This window comes from Zasmidium cellare, assembly GCF_010093935.1.
Source record: "Zasmidium cellare ATCC 36951 unplaced genomic scaffold M409scaffold_29, whole genome shotgun sequence".
Classification (NCBI taxonomy): Eukaryota; Fungi; Ascomycota; class Dothideomycetes; order Mycosphaerellales; family Mycosphaerellaceae; genus Zasmidium; species Zasmidium cellare.
Window position 1 is genome coordinate 421,669 of NW_022986973.1, and position 16,347 is coordinate 438,015.

Here is a 16,347-nt window from a genome sequence, read left to right on the forward strand (position 1 = left end):
GATCCATCGGGCCGTGAGCTGTGGCTCATGTGCGAATAGCGGACTTTTATACTGTCTCAAAAGAAGCCGATAGTGCCACTTTTACAGCAGCCTTTTACTGCTGCAGCCTCCCAGGAACGACAATGACGACCTTGCAGATGCACACCACGAATGCTTTCCTCGCGCTGGCGAAGATAATTTACCCCATACAAGAGCCCAACCTCAAACGTGACCGCCCGCTGGAAGTCTTATGCTTAGGCCTCTCTCGCTCTGGAACGGAATCTCTATCCAAGGCTCTGGTACTTCTAGGCTACGATGAGACCTACCACGGCCTGCAAGTCGTCTCTCATCGCGTGTCCGACGTACCACAATGGCATCGTCTTGGGAAAGCGAAGATGAACGGAGACAAGGCATTTTTGTGCGCGGAGGAATTTGACCGAATTTTAGGCCATTGCATGGCCGTGACGGATTCTCCGTGCTGCATCTTCAGCGAGGAGCTGATCAGATGCTACCCGCAAGCTAAGGTCGTGCTGAACAAGCGGAGAGATGTCAAGGCCTGGGAACAGAGCGTCAAAGGTACGCTTATTGGGATCTACTCATCTTGGCCGCGGCTGGTCAAGAGTTTCTTCCTGACCGAGTTGTTTTGGCTCAGGCTGTGGACGCAGTCTTTGCTGGAGCCATTGTTTGTGGGAGCTTTTGAACAAAACCCGCACCGCATGGGCGAGCTCTATGAGAAACACTACGATGATGTCAAGGAGGTCTGCCGTGTTCAGGGTCGCCAGTATCTGGAGTGGAGTGTTGAGGATGGATGGGAGCCATTGTGCCAATTCTTGGGCAAGCCTGTGCCGAAAGAACCATTCCCTCAGGGCAACTCAACGGCGGAATTTCAGGCGTTCAAGTCGAAGGTTCAGGACCCGAGGAATGAGAAAGCCACGAGAAATATAGTGATCACAGCAGCGACTGTTGTGACTGCCTCGATTGCGCTGTTCGCATACTATCGCCAGCTACAATAGGACGATCATGGCAAATACTTATCAATACCCTGCCACTCACTCGTCTGGTGCATCGCCGCCATCGAACTCTCAATAACACTCTTCATCCCCTCAACCTCCAACAACCTCCCCAGCCAATCCTTCGCGAACGGATACTCGTCCATGTTCACATCTCCCTTGAAGCCCGGCAGCTCGGTGACGAGATACTGCCACATGACGAACGAAACGTCCGCGTAGGAGAGCTTGTCGCCTACGAGCCATGGCCCATTCCCGGCTTTGCCATACTTGTCGTTCTGCTTGGAGAGATGTGTATCCAAGACGCCCGTCACGCGGTTGATCTCCTTCACGTAGCGCTCAATCGCGCTGGGAAGCTTTTCTGCGTGAAAGGTCTTGAACCAGGAGGCTTGGCCGTAGTATCTACACCACGTAAAGCAACATCAGCAATCCCAGAAACAATCGATGATAGAGGTCGGTGATGACTTACGGCCCCTGCCCGCTAACCTGAAAAAACACCCACTGCTTCGCCTCCCAAGCCTCTTTCGTCCCCCTCTCAAAGCTGATCTTCCTTTCCTTATCATACGTCTCGACCAAATACTCCACGATCGCACCGCTCTCCCACAGCACCGTGTCGGTGTTGGGGTCTTGGATCGCAGGCACCCGGCCGTTGGGGTTGATGAGGGAGGTGTATTTGGGGTTCTTGACTTCGGAGAGTGGGATTGGGATTTTGGTGTAGGGGAGGGAGAGGAGGTTGAGTGTCATGGCTACTTTGGGCGGGTTGGGCCCGCCGGCGCCCCAGAGGGTGAGGGGTTTGAGGGTAGACATTGTGGGTTGGAGGATGTTTGGTGGGAAGAGAATTGAGCTGTGATAGGCCATGAAGGGTCTTCTTATATGTCTTTGGAGCTGGAAACGATCCAACAGCCTCCCAGACGGGATGATAGCAATGGAAGGCGGCAAAATCTTCCGAGGGCCATCGATCAAAAACACAGGCCCACACTGTGCTTGGTTGCAGTGAAGTGACGACGAAACGTCCAAACTCCTTCCGACCCAGTGCTATTTGATTCAACCAATCATATTTACCCAATGCAACCTACAACCGGGAGGTTTGGCGGCTCCAAGCTGCTGATTCTATCCAACTCCGCAGAGTCGGCTGAACATTCACTCAGCGGGCCCGAAAAGCGGCTTCGAGTGAAGCCGATGACAGAGCATGTGCTGCAACAGACAACACGTCGCACCACACTTGATGCGAGGGCGAATCGAGATTGTGTAAGCTGGTGGGACAAGCAGAAATGGTTGAAAGTCGTCATGCGTTTATTCATTCTATCTCATTGACACGTGAGGCGTCTCTCTTTGGTTGTGCTGGCGTGGCATGATATAATCAGATCCATCAATCGTTGGGCATTATTCGTGGGTCCTTCCTTATGGCCTCTGCTAGGAAAATTCTGTCTTCACAGAGATAGAGTTGGGATAGCAGTCGCGGAGGCCAGGGAGCAGAAGCTGTGGCAGCTCGTGAACCAGGAAGAACTACAGAAGGGGTTGTTAGTATTCTATGCCACTGTTCAGGGAACTGATGCCAACTCACCACAAAGTGTTCGCTGTGTAAGAGGTCAACAACTCGGAGCAAGACACATCCGCCGCATCGCAAGCATCCGCACAAGTATCCACAGCATTGACCGGATACGCAGACGGGGTCGGTGCAGCCGTGACTCTCTTATCCAGCGAAAGAGCCGTGAAAGGGAAGTCTGTCGCTTCGGAGAAGGTGAACGTCCTGGTCAAGCCATCGATAGCTGCCGTCACCGTCGTCGCCGCATCTCGGCGTTCCTTCTGGAAAGGCAGACCCGTCGTGTCGGTGAGGGTAAATAAGGAGGAGAAAGCCCCAGTGCCGGTTGGAGAGCTGAAGGTAAAGGTTGCGGTGGTGCTGATGCCGGTGAAGGTGAATGTTGACACATCTTGACGCTCGTGGAGGATTGCCGCTTCGTGCAAAAGGGCAATCTCCGTCGGAGCATTCGGGGAGGTGGACGTCTTCGTAGGGTCAGGCACATGAGAAGTGGGACGGGATTCTTTCGCGGAGATGGGCTCATGATGAATTCCCGTTTTGATCGGAGGGTGCTCGACTTGATGCTTCGGAGTCACAACCAAGTCTTTCTCTTCGTCGCCTTGTGGGACACGGATGGGTTTTGGAGATGATTGGGCTAGGCGTGCGATGTCGAGCGGGTGATGCATGCGGCGTGGCCAGGTTGGAACTGCTTCACGCTTCGGGAGAGTGAAAGTTGCTGTGGTTGTTTGCGTAGCATCAGCCCACGTGAAAGTCGCCACCGAATCTGTAGCGAAAATCGGCGCATCTGCTACTCGTGTACCGAGAGGCTTTGCGATGCAGATGCCAGCGAGAAGGGGAGCGAGGATGACGGAGAGGACTGCCATTCTCAAGAGATGGGGGTTGGGTCTGTGGAGGATCTGCTTTGAGGTGAAGATTGTTGCTGTTCTTGTTGCTGCTGATGATCAGGCCAAGACTGCGAACACTCACCTCTTATACAATGGTGTGCTTTCTGTCGTCGTGATGGCTGTCTTCGCTGGGTGTGGGAGGTCGGCCGGGACAACCTCCAGCCTGCTCTGCTCGCCACGCCGGCTCTCCATCGACAGGGTTGTCATGACAGACCTTCAACGCACATCAGTACCAATGTATGCATCATAGATGTGAGTGATAATGGCGCAGTATCTTCGATTAGTTTTCCACAGCCGCAAATGCCAGCTTTCGAGGTTTGAACGAGGGTGGTCGACTTCCGTATGGTACTGCCGTTTCTTCAACGCTGGCACCCCAGCAACGCCGACGCATCAGCAAGATAATTTTTCGGCCAGCGGATCGTGTATCTCATGCAGTGTGTACTAGAAAGTAAGTGCTGGTACAGAATGGATGGCTGACACTCAACCCGTGGTTGACAATATGTTGGTCGGACAATGAAAACTTACGTTGCATGGCGACGCTGGAAGGAGTGTCCTCAGCGTTGGTATCGCGATGCGAAGGGCAGTGCTTATTATTTCTCGTGTCATCATCTGGTAATTTCGCTCACGGTTCTTTTGCCTCTGGTGCTCACATCGAACTTCCCTCATTATTACAAGCCCTGGACGTACTTGCTTCCCGCACCGGGAATGAAGTAGTTCTCCTCCATGTCCTGCAAGAGGCCAATCTGCTTCGGTTCCCAGCCCAATTCTTTCTGCGTCTTCTCGCCAGACGTAGGATTGTTCAATCCAATGACCGCACCGAGAAAGCCCAGCGTCTGCATCGCCTCCTCCGGCTTCTTGCTTTCGGCTGGGATGCCGAGCCTCTTCGAAATGACCTCCGCGATATCCTTGTGGCTAACACCCTGCTCGGCCACTGCATTGTAGACTGCACCAGCCCTGCCTTTCTCAAAAGCGAGGCGCAGGAGCACTGCAGCGTCGAGTCGGTGTCCTGCCGGCCAGACATTGGAGCCGTCGCCGATGTAGGTTGCGTATCCATTCTTCTTTGCGGCATCAATAAGAGTGGGAACAAATCCCTTATCACCTCTACCATGGACAGTCGGTGTCAAGTTGATTGCCATGCCACGGATCCCGATGTCTTTCGAGAGCTGCTTCACCAAATCCTGCGATTCGCCGCGTTTGGAGAGTGGAGTGCCTCGTTCAATCTCAGTATCTTCGGTTGCCAATTGGCCTTTGGGGAATCCGAGGGTGCCAGACACTACAATCAGTGGCTTGTTCGAGCCGGCCAACCCCTCGCCCATGGCTTTGATTGCTGCTTGGTCGATGTTGCAGACTCTATCGAGGTTGGAGAAGTCGTGGACAAAAGCCAGATGTATCACTGCAAAACAAGTCAATCAGGATAGTTCTCTACTTTGAGAATTGCATGTCTGCGATTACCTCCATCCGAAGCAGCCGCCCCAGACTTCAGACTCTCCAGATCCTCGAGATCGCCCTTGTGAGGCTTCCCGCCATTCTTGGTGACTGTTTCTGCAGCACTGTCACTGCGAGCTAGACCCAGGACTTCGTAGCCATGAGAAATGAGCTCTGCAGTCACGGCTGAGCCGATAAAGCCTGCGGCTCCAGTGATAAAGACTTTCTGAGGCATTGTGGCGATTTGAGTGTTGTATAGAGGCGGCTTGGAACTGCAGTGGTGTCTGGTTTGCTTGGATGATCGTCTCGAGGACGTGCCATTACTGCTGCCTTTTATCTTGAGTTCGAAATGCAAGTGTCACTAGGAGTCGGTCAAATCGCAAAATCGAGTCCGTTGGCACGTCACAAACCATCTCTCCGCGGGAACATTGCGCGAGTGCGACTACGCTAGCCTTCTTTCGTATCAATATTGATGTGTAAACAGAAGGATGGCGTTGTCATTTCGCGGAGATAAAGTCTATCTCCCGGCAGTGTATTGCCCTGCCAACGGCATTCTTTCAAACGGATATAGCATTTTAACACTCCTGTAAAAGTCCATAGACATTTTCGACGCTACGGCGATCTTCGAGAGGTCCAATGAAGCTCAAGTTGCTTCGGCCGGGCGAAATTGGCGAGACCGACACTTCGTTGCTTTGGGCTGCTCGTGGCGTCTGAATGTTCGGACAAAATTCGCCGCATGGCCGACAACGACTGGGTGTTCGTAGAATGCGAGAAGAGCCCTATATATACACGGAGTCACGCTAACGGGTACTAGCCAAGTCGGGAATCAGTGAGTTCTCGAGTAGTCAGCGAAGGAGACGGTCGTCTACGGACCAATAATGATTTACCGGTTAAGACCGCGGTGATGAAGTGCTTGAGAAGCGCGCCCAAGCTGGGGTCTCACACAACAAGCTCAATGTCTTTGCACGAGAGCTTAGAACCACGGTCCGTTCAGAAAGTCGAGCTCGCGGCTCCGGCATTGAGAAGTCAAAAAGACCCTTGCCACGTCTATAATTCTCGGATGATGCGCAAAAGGCCGGTGATGAGAGAGAGAGGTGTGACCAGCCCAGGACAGCATTGCTGCTCAGTCCAGAAATTGGGATTCCAGGCATCACTCCTCCTCTCGCTTCCACGTACAAGACGGCGTTCTATCGAGTCCGCCTTATCAGCTCGCATGTGCTCAACGTGAGGCGAAGGTTTTGGCGGCGTCAGGCTGTGCCATCACAGCTCAAGAATCACACCACACGCACAAGCGGCCCATGAGCAAGATATCCGAAGTGAAAATACGCTTCATCGAGACCGCCGTCGTGGATTTTCTGGCATTCAAAGTGCCTCGTATGTCCTCGGATTCGCCCGGGTCGTGTCGCTCGTCTCATCAGGCACCCGCCAAGCCCGACGACATAGCCTCTTCAGCATGGATAGATCTCAGTTATGCAACATAGCCTGTCTGCAGCCACTGTGGATCGAGTTTGCTGGGACGTCAGACCACAGCCAAGTGACGAATTCTGCAAGGAGATCTGGCTGAGAATGCTTGGCGAAAGCTCGCATTGCCTCGCATTCGCCCCTGCCCTATAATTGGGGGCTTGAGCAATGTCGAAGATCGCTTTACATCGCATTGATCGTATACACAAAGATTGTAGGGAACGAAGGTTGTCGAGATGTTGATTCAAACAAATAAAAGCCATATGGCGTCCCTCGATCTGGTCCTTGCCATCACAAGCAACAACGATCCTCTTCTACAGCCTTCCAACGAAACAAACTCCAACGATCAAACAATACACCAAAAACGATTAAGCCAACCTCACAACCGCAATGGCTCTTCAAGACATGCTCAATCCCCGCTACAAGCTTCCAATTCACATTGTTCAGATCATACTGGTCATCATCGCCATCGGCTTATCAGTCCCAAGACTCTTCATGAAAGGCCAACCTCGAACAAGAGCAAACACCATTGCGCTCGGTATGGGTGCTAAATCACTCATCATCATCGGCTATCAGCTTCTCACGGAGCACGTTGCCTACTTCCATAAGTGGGCAAGTCTCAAAGCCAACGCCATACTCAATGCGTTGGAAAATGTCTTCTGGGGAGCCGTGGTCTTTCTGGTCATCCAAGCCAACATCTCGAGATGTGTAGGTGTAGGATGCACGCTATCCTGGGTGGTTGTTGGTGTTTCAATCGTCTTGACGTATGCTTCGAATTTCCGTCGAAAGGCGAACGTGGCTAACGATTACCTAGTATTCTTGCAGCACACACGGCCGCTGTGTCGTTCGTCGAATTTCGACGATCGCGTCAAAATCAACGACTCGAACCGATTACGAGCCGTGATACCGACACTGTCGAGCTCAAGTATTCACAAAGAGCGAAATATCCCCAAGAGTCTGTTTAGACAATCGAATCTCACCCAACTACGAAGTCCTTCGAATAAAAACAATGGCGTTAGGGAGGTGAATGCGTGGGCTGCTGAGATTTTGAGGTCTGATAGAGCAACGAGGCGGAACAGTGACGACGATTGGTATGCAAAGGAAATATGTATAGAGTTCTGTTCGATACGACCATCGGCGAAGGTAATACATAAACAGGCGTTCTTGTCGAAGATTCAACAGGCGATAAGCTTTCGAAAAGTCAGCATCATTGTACGATCTCAAATCCAAACTCAGAACGACTTAACACATGCTTGGCTATTGACCACTGTAGCCAATGCTACGACCAGAACGGTGGTGATGAACTGTTGCAGTGTTGTTCCCGAGTCATGAATTCGGTGTGCCAAGGCTTCCGCAACCATGCTCATAGACTAGGGCAGCTTCTGGACGAAAAGAGAAGGAAGTGCATGGAACGGTAATAACTACCTACGAAACCTCCAGCTACCATTCGTGAGCTTCATGGCAGGATAGAACTTCTAAGATGCTACCCCTGGGGAAGTGCCGTCCGTGAAGGAGGCATTGCTGCATACCAACGAGTCAGACAGCCGTAGAGATGCTGTAGCCGACCGAAAACCCCCTGAGTATGGGAGTAAGAAGATTTCGTCCGTGGCTTTGTCTTTCTCATGGGGACTTACTCAACGTATTCCAAAGCGAAAGCCCAGCAGTGACAATGGCAACATCGTCATGAGGAACTGAAGCTTGAGAGCCCACCTGTGCTTCTACAACCGTGAACGCGCCATGTTTCGCGTTGGCCGGTTGTTCCCATCGCCAGCCAGAAGGACAATGTTGCCGATGAGCTTGAGTGCCGCCGCAAAGACCATCAAGGAGTTGTAACGGTGGGTCTTGCGTTGGATCAGGCAGACGATTTGGCCATGGGAACGAAGACACAGGGTGACCGTTCCTGCGAAGACCGTCCATACATAGTTCGTCCAGTTCGTGATGACCAAGATGTATGACGCTCAGTAAACAGTTCGCAATCCACTTGCCATTTGAGGCCAGACGTCCGTCCCGTTCCACACTGCTGCCATGAAGCCTCGATTCTTGATGTTTCGTGGTGACTACAACGAGATCTCGCTTAGGTGGACATTAAAACGAAACCCAACATAGGTGAATGAATGTCTCTCTTTCATGTAGACTGAAGCAATTTCCATCAGAAAGTCCAAGTGTGTTCCTCGTTCTATTAACTCTAGATACACAAAAGCAGCCCTCGTCCTCTTTCCCTTTCGCATGACTGGTACCACCCTTCATCTCTTTAATCATGTTGTAGACCGCGCTACAAGGCAACGCCGAGATCAATATCGAGGCCGGGTGATCGCTTTGTTGTTGGGCGAGATGAGACAGGTACAGGCACAGCGTTGGAGATGCATTTGAGAATCCCGTTCACACGAACATCGTTCTGATCGATATCCAGGTTAATGGTTGCGATCGATCCGTTCGGCTCCACAGCGCCGACGCCGACGTCCACAGGAGTGCAGTTGTTAACGCCATTGACAAATTCTCCAAGAGGACCAAGAGCTTCGAAGAGTTGATCTGTGGTTGATTGCCGTCCGCTGATGATGGGTGATGATACAGCCGAAGCTGCATAGGCAACAAAGCCTACCAGTGTGACGGCCTTCATGTTGATGCTGATAGTAGGTTGGGACAGCGGTGTAGATGAGCTGGTCAAACGTTGTGTGTGTATGGGATTGATGCTTGTAGGACGATATGGATTATTGTTGGGTCGACGAGGGCTTTTTCAATTCTGCTGCCGGTGGGGCAGTGATCTTGTCATGATCTCATTACTGGAGCCTTGTGGCACCAGCTAAGAACACTAAAACGGAATGGAGTTCATACCCGAGAGCTGAACAGCATGCAGACTACACGCTATCGTTGATCAGTGGTCCGAGATGAGGATTTTCAACCGTGCTTGAGAAAACTGGCTTGAGTTAGCTGCTTGTGTTTTGTTTCCCACCCTCCCCTCTGCGCACTTCGTGGTGCCAGAGCCCTCCTTTATATCCAATGCTAATCTCTTTGCGTCGAATCGGGTGTGGGACGACTGTGGTGGAAGCCTAGAGGAAGCGCGCAGGCGTCACTGCCGTTTTGATATTCTGTTATTCGCATGGCAGACTCCAGAATGTTACGACCACGAAACTGCCGAGGCCTTCAGGACTCACCGTGGGTCGTGGTCGTATTTCGCCGACGTGAAAGGACGGACACAAGTTTCTGAAGAGGACGCATTGACAGGCGACCTGGATCTTTTCGTGACCAACGAACACCACTTTACACATTGTACCTACTTGTGGAGACAAATGCACCGGGCCTATTCTAAGCTTGGCTACATCGATGAGCATCTTGCCAACTGGCGCCACACTCTCCACTGCCAACATGTTCTATTAGATGGCCACGGAGGCAAGCCAGATGATTTTTGGACAGTTGGACGGGTAATTTATCCTCGTTGCATAAGGCTATTTTAACACACTTCGTCAAATCGTTTGTTTAGTGTTAATTGGTGCAGATGGGTTAGAGGAGCGTCTTGTATCGAAGTGTTGCTTTCAGCCAGGAAGATGAGATTGGAATGAGGGAGCCACCGAGAATGACGCTGCTTTCGTAGTACCACAGCGGGTCCAGAAGCAGATGCGGCAAGGCTACCAGCGTCAGTGGTCGAGAGCTTTTGCATCGACATCCACGAGATCTACCTCTTGGTCTCCTGGCGAAGTTTAGTCGCTGACGAGAAAGTCGGAGAGACCGGTTTCGATGTCCTCGAGCGGAGCTTCGGTGTGTAGCTTCCACGTCACCGTTGTTCTGGGTGACTGATAGTCTCGCCAGATCGTGCTTCGCACCCTCTCGAAGTGAGGTTGACGAAGGTGCCAAGGAAGCGTGAAAGTTCTTCTTCTGGCATCCATTCCCCATGCCGGAGAAGCTCTCTCTCTCTGGCGTGCCTGCCGAAGCGCGTAGCATTTCGCGGATGCAAACAGGGCAAGAAGCAAATCGATAAGATGAACAAGAACTCAGATCAGATCAGATTAGATGCCGTGTGGCAAGGATTCACTCAAGTGGGTCTCGATGTCGATAGCCAGCCATGCCATTGTTGAACCCGCTAGACCCTAAGAAGCAAATTTTATCAGATCTGGAGCGAGCCAAGACTCTACTCACTCACCGACATACATACTGCGGCATGCACCGTCACATGAATACGAGAGAGGAAAAGTATGTCACCGTGTATCCCAGACTATCCATCGCATGCCGCCCTTTCTTTCCTCTACCAATCCGCCGGACAGCTTTGGCGATTGCCTGGTTCGTCTTTTTCCCTTCCAACTGTGGTCTTAGAAGATGGCGCATTACAACGTGACGCTTCTTTCTCAATCCATCTGGACAAGAGAACAATGCAGCGATGTCCGCATCTTTTCCAGCCATCGGCAAAGACTGTGAACACTTCCATCTGGCGAAAGCACTTACTGGGATTCACCATGAGGAGTATATTTCTCACAGCACCCACTGCACCGGCATCTGAGCCGGAGTCCATGCAGACTGCTGCAAATGACAGTGTTCCATGACACACTTCACAATTTCTATACTTTGAGAAAAAAAGAAGACTTCTAGCAGATTCCAGGGGTATGATCCTGTACTGTATCTCCAGCACTTCTGGCTAAATTGACTGCAGACAATCGATGGTCATTTCAACGGACTTGATTCTGACAAGAACGATGGACTGTTTAAGGGGCGAGCACTGAGTCCATTTCCAGGTCAATCTTGCTGGCAATGCGCACCATAGCGTCCCAAAAGATAGGATGTTGGACAAGATTTTTTTCAACGACATTGACGCAGAGCTGTTGATCGAGAAGTAAGCAATCGAGGAAAGGCCATGATGTTGGAATGTAGGTGCTCACAAAAAGCAGTACGAAGCGTCGTAAGTACATCGTCGTTCGTTTGAAGGATCAAAAGTGGAGGCTTTAGAGCAGTCATCACAAGAGATTTTTGCCGTGTCACCGTGCCTGTCTCATTCTGGCTGATTGAAGATCACACGTCGTTTCCCTCGATTGAAGTGATCCATCCGGGTGTACTCCTCGGCGCGATGCTGCCACGTTGGTCTTCTTGACCGGTCCGATCGCAGGATTGTGGCCGGCCGAACTTTGAAGAACTTCTTCTTGCCGAACATCCGTTTCGCTGCCTTGACCTCCAGTCTAAAAGACGGCAAATCATCGAAACACCGCGCGACCTCACTTTCGAGTTCAATGAGAAGAATCATAGCTACTTCATCCGGTTTTCCGCCCGGGAAAGGAAGAAGGTTCAGTCTTGCGACACGCCGCGAGCCACAATCATCAAGAGAACCTCGAAACTTGCAAAGCGCCAGGACGATGAGACTGCTAGGATACCTAGCCTTATCGACAGGCTTACTCGCCAATTCCACAGTAGCACTCCAGTCACCGCTCATCTGTGAAGACAGCATCAACAATCAGCCACCGTTCAACTTCAACGATGTGCCATGTCTCCTAGGATGCGGTCAAGGGGTCACTAGACCAACTGGTTCTCTTTTACCCGGCTCAGTCAATGTCACAGACACACCTTATTGTCGACTGAACTGTGTTCACAAGGATGCTACACCAGCGCAGTCGTCCGCTGCCCCGTCTTGCAACGCTCAGTGTGAGAATGGCAACAGCGCAACCCCTGACCAACTTGGTTGGTGTGTATACTGGTGTAAGTGCCAGGCATCCGTCAACAAATAACTCTTGAAATCGTGGCTCTTCGTGTTGTTCGTGTATGTGTCGCTAACATAGAATGAGCAGGCGTGGCAGGAGAACAGTCAGTTATTAGCACCACTTGCATACCAGAGCTTCAATACACCCCAGTGAGCACGAGTACTCTGGCCACATACACGAATGCACCAGATGAAGTTGTGACAATCGACGGTATAAAATACCTCCCAGTCCTCAAATTGAGGATGCCATTGAAGTGGTTATGGAACAATCAAATGCTAATTATTTCTATCAGGCTTCACGCAACTCCCAGCCTGGTCCAGCTGGTACCAGACACAGACTGTCATCCCACGCTCATGCAATGTGATGTTCGGCACACCGTCCGAATGTATCGCTTCAACTGCATCAACTCAAAGCTCTAGTTCTGTTATCAGTACGACAATCTCCTCAATGATCACAAGCAGCCCTACGACCTCTTTGCCACTTACAACGACAACCCAGGCCCGGATTACTACAACTCCAAATCCGCAGATGACCTCTCAATCTTCAACGGCAACTGGCGTAGCCGGTGATGCAGAAGCGCAAACAACAGGTTCACTTACGATGACAGCGGTTCCTACTTCCTCGTCAAAAGCTTTCGCCGCCTCCGAAGTCCCCATGGATTTCCTCGTCTGGATCATAGGTGCGATTTGGACCTTGTTTTAGGATGACAGGCGGCCGATCTTACGCTCGAATAACCACGGAAAGACTTTTCTTGATCCTTGCAGCTGCGGCTGGAGAGTCCTCAATAAAATGAGGGCCCTGCGCTCCAGTCCCATCGTCTTTCAGCTCCAATTCAGCCTCTTCGGAGAAGGATTCAGAACGCGAGTACGAGCGTTTGTCAAAAGAACAACACTCTCTTTTCATCACGAACCTACGTTATCGTTCTTAGACTTATCTTTCTACAGCACATCATGTCCTTGAGGGAGCTTTTCTTCGGTTTCGATCCAGCGACAATCGCCAAACATCCAGAATGCTTCCAAGAAATCAACGATGTCGTGGACTCAGGCGGAAAGCGGACAGTACCCATGGAAGTCCTCTCTCTGAGCCTAAGTCGAACCGGAACAGCATCAATGCAAGCGGCCCTTTCGATCCTCGGCTTAAAGACTTACCACGGCTTTCAAGCAATGGCGAACGAACACTTCAACCTCTGGCTCGCAGCCTACGAGAACAAATACCATGGCAATCCTTCCTCAGAATGTCCCAAATTGGACCTGCAGTTCTTCGACAAAGTCATTGGACGTTTCGGGGCGGTTACGGACATGCCAACTTCATCATTTGCAGAAGAGCTGATCGATGTCTATCCTCAAGCGAAGATCGTCCTGGTGAGCCGAGAAGAGAATTCGTGGTACAAGTCTTGGGGAAATGTCATGTTTTCATCGTATGACAGTGTTGGGCTGAGGATCGCTGCCTGGTTGGATCCGAGACGGACTGGGATCTTCTTCAAAGTCTTCATCAGGGGTGTCGTTCAAGGCCATTTCAGATCGAATAGCGGCGAACAATTTCGACGAAACTCGATTCCGGTCTATAGAGAACACAACGAAACTGTCCGACGAGTGCTCAAAGAGCGAGGTGAAGAAGACAGATTGCTGGAGTATAGACTGGGCCAAGGCTGGGGACCACTGTGCGAGTTCCTCAACAGACCGATCCCGGAAGGAATTGAATTCCCAAGAGTTAATGAGAGCGCGGTCATGGATGAGAAGATGAAAGTGATCATGCTGAACGGTGTAAGAAGGACGGCCGTAAGATGGCTGAGCAGCTATTACACGTTATCATTGCTCTTGGTGGCAGCAGCCTGGGTATCTTGGTATGTGGTACAAGGAACGACTCTTGCGTCGTAGTCAAGGTCCGTACAGCGAGCTGGCTTATTTCAACTTTCCACCACTACTTGTGACGACCTAGACAAACAGCAATCCTCCTGCAATCATCAATGCACCCGCCAGTGGGCCACTAGTCACCATTGCCGCACCGGCAGAGCTGCTGGAAGAAGATCCCGTCTGAGCTGCGGCAGATCCACTGCTCGAGCCAGAGCTGCCACCCGAACCACCAGTTGTCATTGCTCCAGATGATCCACTGATGCTTGCCGATGCCGAGCTGACTTTGCTGCTGTAGTCGGCATCCGTGAGCATGACCGTCGCCGAGCAAGGCATCTTGGAAGTCGGCGCGACTGTCACGCCATTACCGTCATCGGTCCCGGAGCAGAAAGGGAAGCAGGACGAGAATGAAGCGGTGGCAACGCTGAAAGTGGCGCCGACACAGCAGTATGCGCTGTCTTCGTTTCTGACGTTATCGTCCGTGTTGTAGACCGCGCCAGGGCAGCACTTTCGGTTGCCGTTGTAAATGGTATCCAGCCAGCCATTCGGGCAAGTCTGGCCATCGATGGAGACACTGTTCTGGCGCTGCGAGTACGTCAGCTTCCTTTCTTTATAGTGGCATGGGAAAGCTACTGCTTACTTGTTCCAGAGTCGCAGTACATTGCGAAACCAGTAGAATGAATGACCCAATTGCTGCGAGACGAGACATGGCTGCTGCGTGATGGTTGTTGAAGAAGGTCTAGATTCTTTTGTGAACTTGACGTGATGATGCTACACGCTGCCTTCGCGATTGGCCTTGCTTTATATCCAGAGGATCAGCATCGTCAGGCCTCCCAGCTGAAATCTCCGATATAGAACAGTGACCTTGTGATTCGTGAAGTCATGTAGGCTGTGTTCTGCATGTCATGGCTTCTTGGCTCATGATTCCCCGGCATGCAGAAACGTGGTATAGCCTTTGACGATCCCTCGATGGCTCCAGCAGCTGCGTAGGAGGCCTGACGCCAATGGTTTCGGTTATCCAAGTTGCGAACCGTGATTTGCCGATGTTCACAATAAGGTTCGTGGAGGTCGAGGCTGTCCCCAGACTTAGCACCTGGCGGTTTTCTTCTTCGGGGTAGTATGATAGACGCTCCCGCAGGCCGCAGCCCATGTACGGATATGAGAGCAAGACCTTTCTGTCTTTCCTGTTCCTGTTCCTGTTCAGAACGTCATGGGCAGTGCCACAAACCGGGGCACGCTGCCGGAATATGGAATGCCTCTGCCTGCCAGCTAACGTATTGTCTGCCGTGTCTTGAGAGTACATGTCTGCGCAGATGTGAAGGTTGTCGTAGCAAGGCCAGAGCCGAAGACACAAAGGTCCTCAGAGGCAATGTAGGGAGCAAAACGAGAGGCAAGATGTTCACTCGCAAGAGTATCTCCGTTCAACGCTGGCCCAATGGTATTGCAACAGCAATATCAGTATGTCTTTTGGCATCAAAATAGTGCAAACCGAGTCCGGAGTCGGAACGAGCTGGTAGGGCATGACGGCAATCTTCCTGTTACATGCAACTCTGTTGGCTTTCTGTGTTCTGCTCATCGAGCCGCGTCGGCGTATGCGACCCGCTAAACAGGCTGTTGTACTTGTGGACTACGGTGGTTTAATAAGCTGGGGATAGGAGTCGGTTGGGCTAGCAAGTTGCTTTCTACCCTCGGTGTTCCGGTCAAAGTGGAACGTCCTATACCGTAATGAAAGTGCCATCTCTCCGACCTTTCATAGGCGATTGCGCTTCACATCGTACTCCAAGCTGCTCAGATGGCTTGGAAGTAATGGGGATGAATGTTTCACCTTGATCGCAATAAGGAGGGTACCTCATTCTGGTGGCTCAGACGAGCGATTCCGGTAGCGAGACCAAGGACGACGTCAAAGTTCTTCTCCTGTCGACTCTCGGTCGGGCCCCAAAGCGGATGGGCCTGCCACGTGTCTCCATTCGACTTTTGAGTCCTGATAAATGATCCAAGTTTGACATCGAGTTGCTCGCGTGCCGTTCTCGAACAGGTAGATGTCGAAAAATGATGTTGGGCGCCAGCGTACTCCTGATGGAATATTGATGACGAAGGCCTTTGACCGCAATCAAACTAGCGCAAGGCCGTTTGTGGTTTGCAGAGAGTTCGCAGGGGCCGCGGAGTCTGCTCCTTGTGTGTCTTCCAACCACGTGCCTCTTACGAGATCATCAATCCTTTGACCAGACATCACGTTCTTCGACGAACATGAAAGCCCCTTGTGAACAGCTATCGCCTTTACAAGAGAGCAGTGTTCTTTCAGGGCTTCCACCGAAACGGCCGACAATCCGTGGCAGGACCTCACGACTCCGCAGCGATCGATATCGAACTCCTACGGCCACGGTAGCTCGAGTGAGAACACAGCATCTTCAAGCCGAGGTCGCGGTGCACTCTTACTTCCAAAGAGCACAAAAGAGCTTTAGCACATACTTTCTCAGCTGATGTGGGAGCTGGAAAGAGCCCGGAACGTCAACCAGTCCTCGTCAC

At 51.6% G+C, this 16,347-nt stretch overlaps 9 protein-coding genes across 9 annotated transcripts; 3 read left to right on the forward strand and 6 right to left on the reverse strand.

Moving 5' to 3' along the window:
- Positions 1 to 122: 122 nt before the first annotated feature.
- M409DRAFT_68361 (uncharacterized protein) lies at positions 123 to 992 on the forward strand (the record flags this gene model as incomplete). The annotated part of the gene is made up of 1 exon (XM_033817802.1): positions 123 to 992. The coding sequence occupies one exon, from the start codon at positions 123 to 125 to the stop codon at positions 990 to 992; it is 870 nt and encodes a 289-aa protein (XP_033664691.1).
- A 5-nt stretch (positions 993 to 997) lies between these two features.
- On the reverse strand, positions 998 to 1,793 carry M409DRAFT_37193 (uncharacterized protein; the record flags this gene model as incomplete). The annotated part of the gene is made up of 2 exons (XM_033810687.1): positions 998 to 1,388; positions 1,456 to 1,793. 2 exons carry the CDS (start codon positions 1,791 to 1,793, stop codon positions 998 to 1,000), a joined length of 729 nt encoding a protein of 242 aa, XP_033664692.1.
- A 623-nt stretch (positions 1,794 to 2,416) lies between these two features.
- Positions 2,417 to 3,389, reverse strand: M409DRAFT_57283 (uncharacterized protein; the record flags this gene model as incomplete). The annotated part of the gene is made up of 2 exons (XM_033813583.1): positions 2,417 to 2,492; positions 2,551 to 3,389. The coding sequence occupies 2 exons, from the start codon at positions 3,387 to 3,389 to the stop codon at positions 2,417 to 2,419; spliced, it is 915 nt and encodes a 304-aa protein (XP_033664693.1).
- Positions 3,390 to 4,078: 689 nt separating this feature from the next.
- Positions 4,079 to 5,070, reverse strand: M409DRAFT_57284 (uncharacterized protein; the record flags this gene model as incomplete). The annotated part of the gene is made up of 2 exons (XM_033813584.1): positions 4,079 to 4,803; positions 4,863 to 5,070. The coding sequence occupies 2 exons, from the start codon at positions 5,068 to 5,070 to the stop codon at positions 4,079 to 4,081; spliced, it is 933 nt and encodes a 310-aa protein (XP_033664694.1).
- A 1,616-nt stretch (positions 5,071 to 6,686) lies between these two features.
- On the forward strand, positions 6,687 to 7,261 carry M409DRAFT_57285 (uncharacterized protein; the record flags this gene model as incomplete). The annotated part of the gene is made up of 2 exons (XM_033813585.1): positions 6,687 to 7,060; positions 7,111 to 7,261. 2 exons carry the CDS (start codon positions 6,687 to 6,689, stop codon positions 7,259 to 7,261), a joined length of 525 nt encoding a protein of 174 aa, XP_033664695.1.
- A 1,307-nt stretch (positions 7,262 to 8,568) lies between these two features.
- On the reverse strand, positions 8,569 to 8,913 carry M409DRAFT_25988 (uncharacterized protein; the record flags this gene model as incomplete). Its single annotated transcript, XM_033807907.1, has 1 exon — positions 8,569 to 8,913. The coding sequence occupies one exon, from the start codon at positions 8,911 to 8,913 to the stop codon at positions 8,569 to 8,571; it is 345 nt and encodes a 114-aa protein (XP_033664696.1).
- Positions 8,914 to 11,271: 2,358 nt separating this feature from the next.
- On the reverse strand, positions 11,272 to 11,706 carry M409DRAFT_57287 (uncharacterized protein; the record flags this gene model as incomplete). The annotated part of the gene is made up of 1 exon (XM_033813586.1): positions 11,272 to 11,706. One exon carries the CDS (start codon positions 11,704 to 11,706, stop codon positions 11,272 to 11,274), a length of 435 nt encoding a protein of 144 aa, XP_033664697.1.
- Positions 11,707 to 12,921: 1,215 nt separating this feature from the next.
- On the forward strand, positions 12,922 to 13,848 carry M409DRAFT_25990 (uncharacterized protein; the record flags this gene model as incomplete). Its single annotated transcript, XM_033807908.1, has 1 exon — positions 12,922 to 13,848. The coding sequence occupies one exon, from the start codon at positions 12,922 to 12,924 to the stop codon at positions 13,846 to 13,848; it is 927 nt and encodes a 308-aa protein (XP_033664698.1).
- Positions 13,849 to 13,905: 57 nt separating this feature from the next.
- Positions 13,906 to 14,530, reverse strand: M409DRAFT_25991 (uncharacterized protein; the record flags this gene model as incomplete). Its single annotated transcript, XM_033807909.1, has 2 exons — positions 13,906 to 14,406; positions 14,462 to 14,530. The coding sequence occupies 2 exons, from the start codon at positions 14,528 to 14,530 to the stop codon at positions 13,906 to 13,908; spliced, it is 570 nt and encodes a 189-aa protein (XP_033664699.1).
- Between the last annotated feature and the right edge of the window lie 1,817 nt (positions 14,531 to 16,347).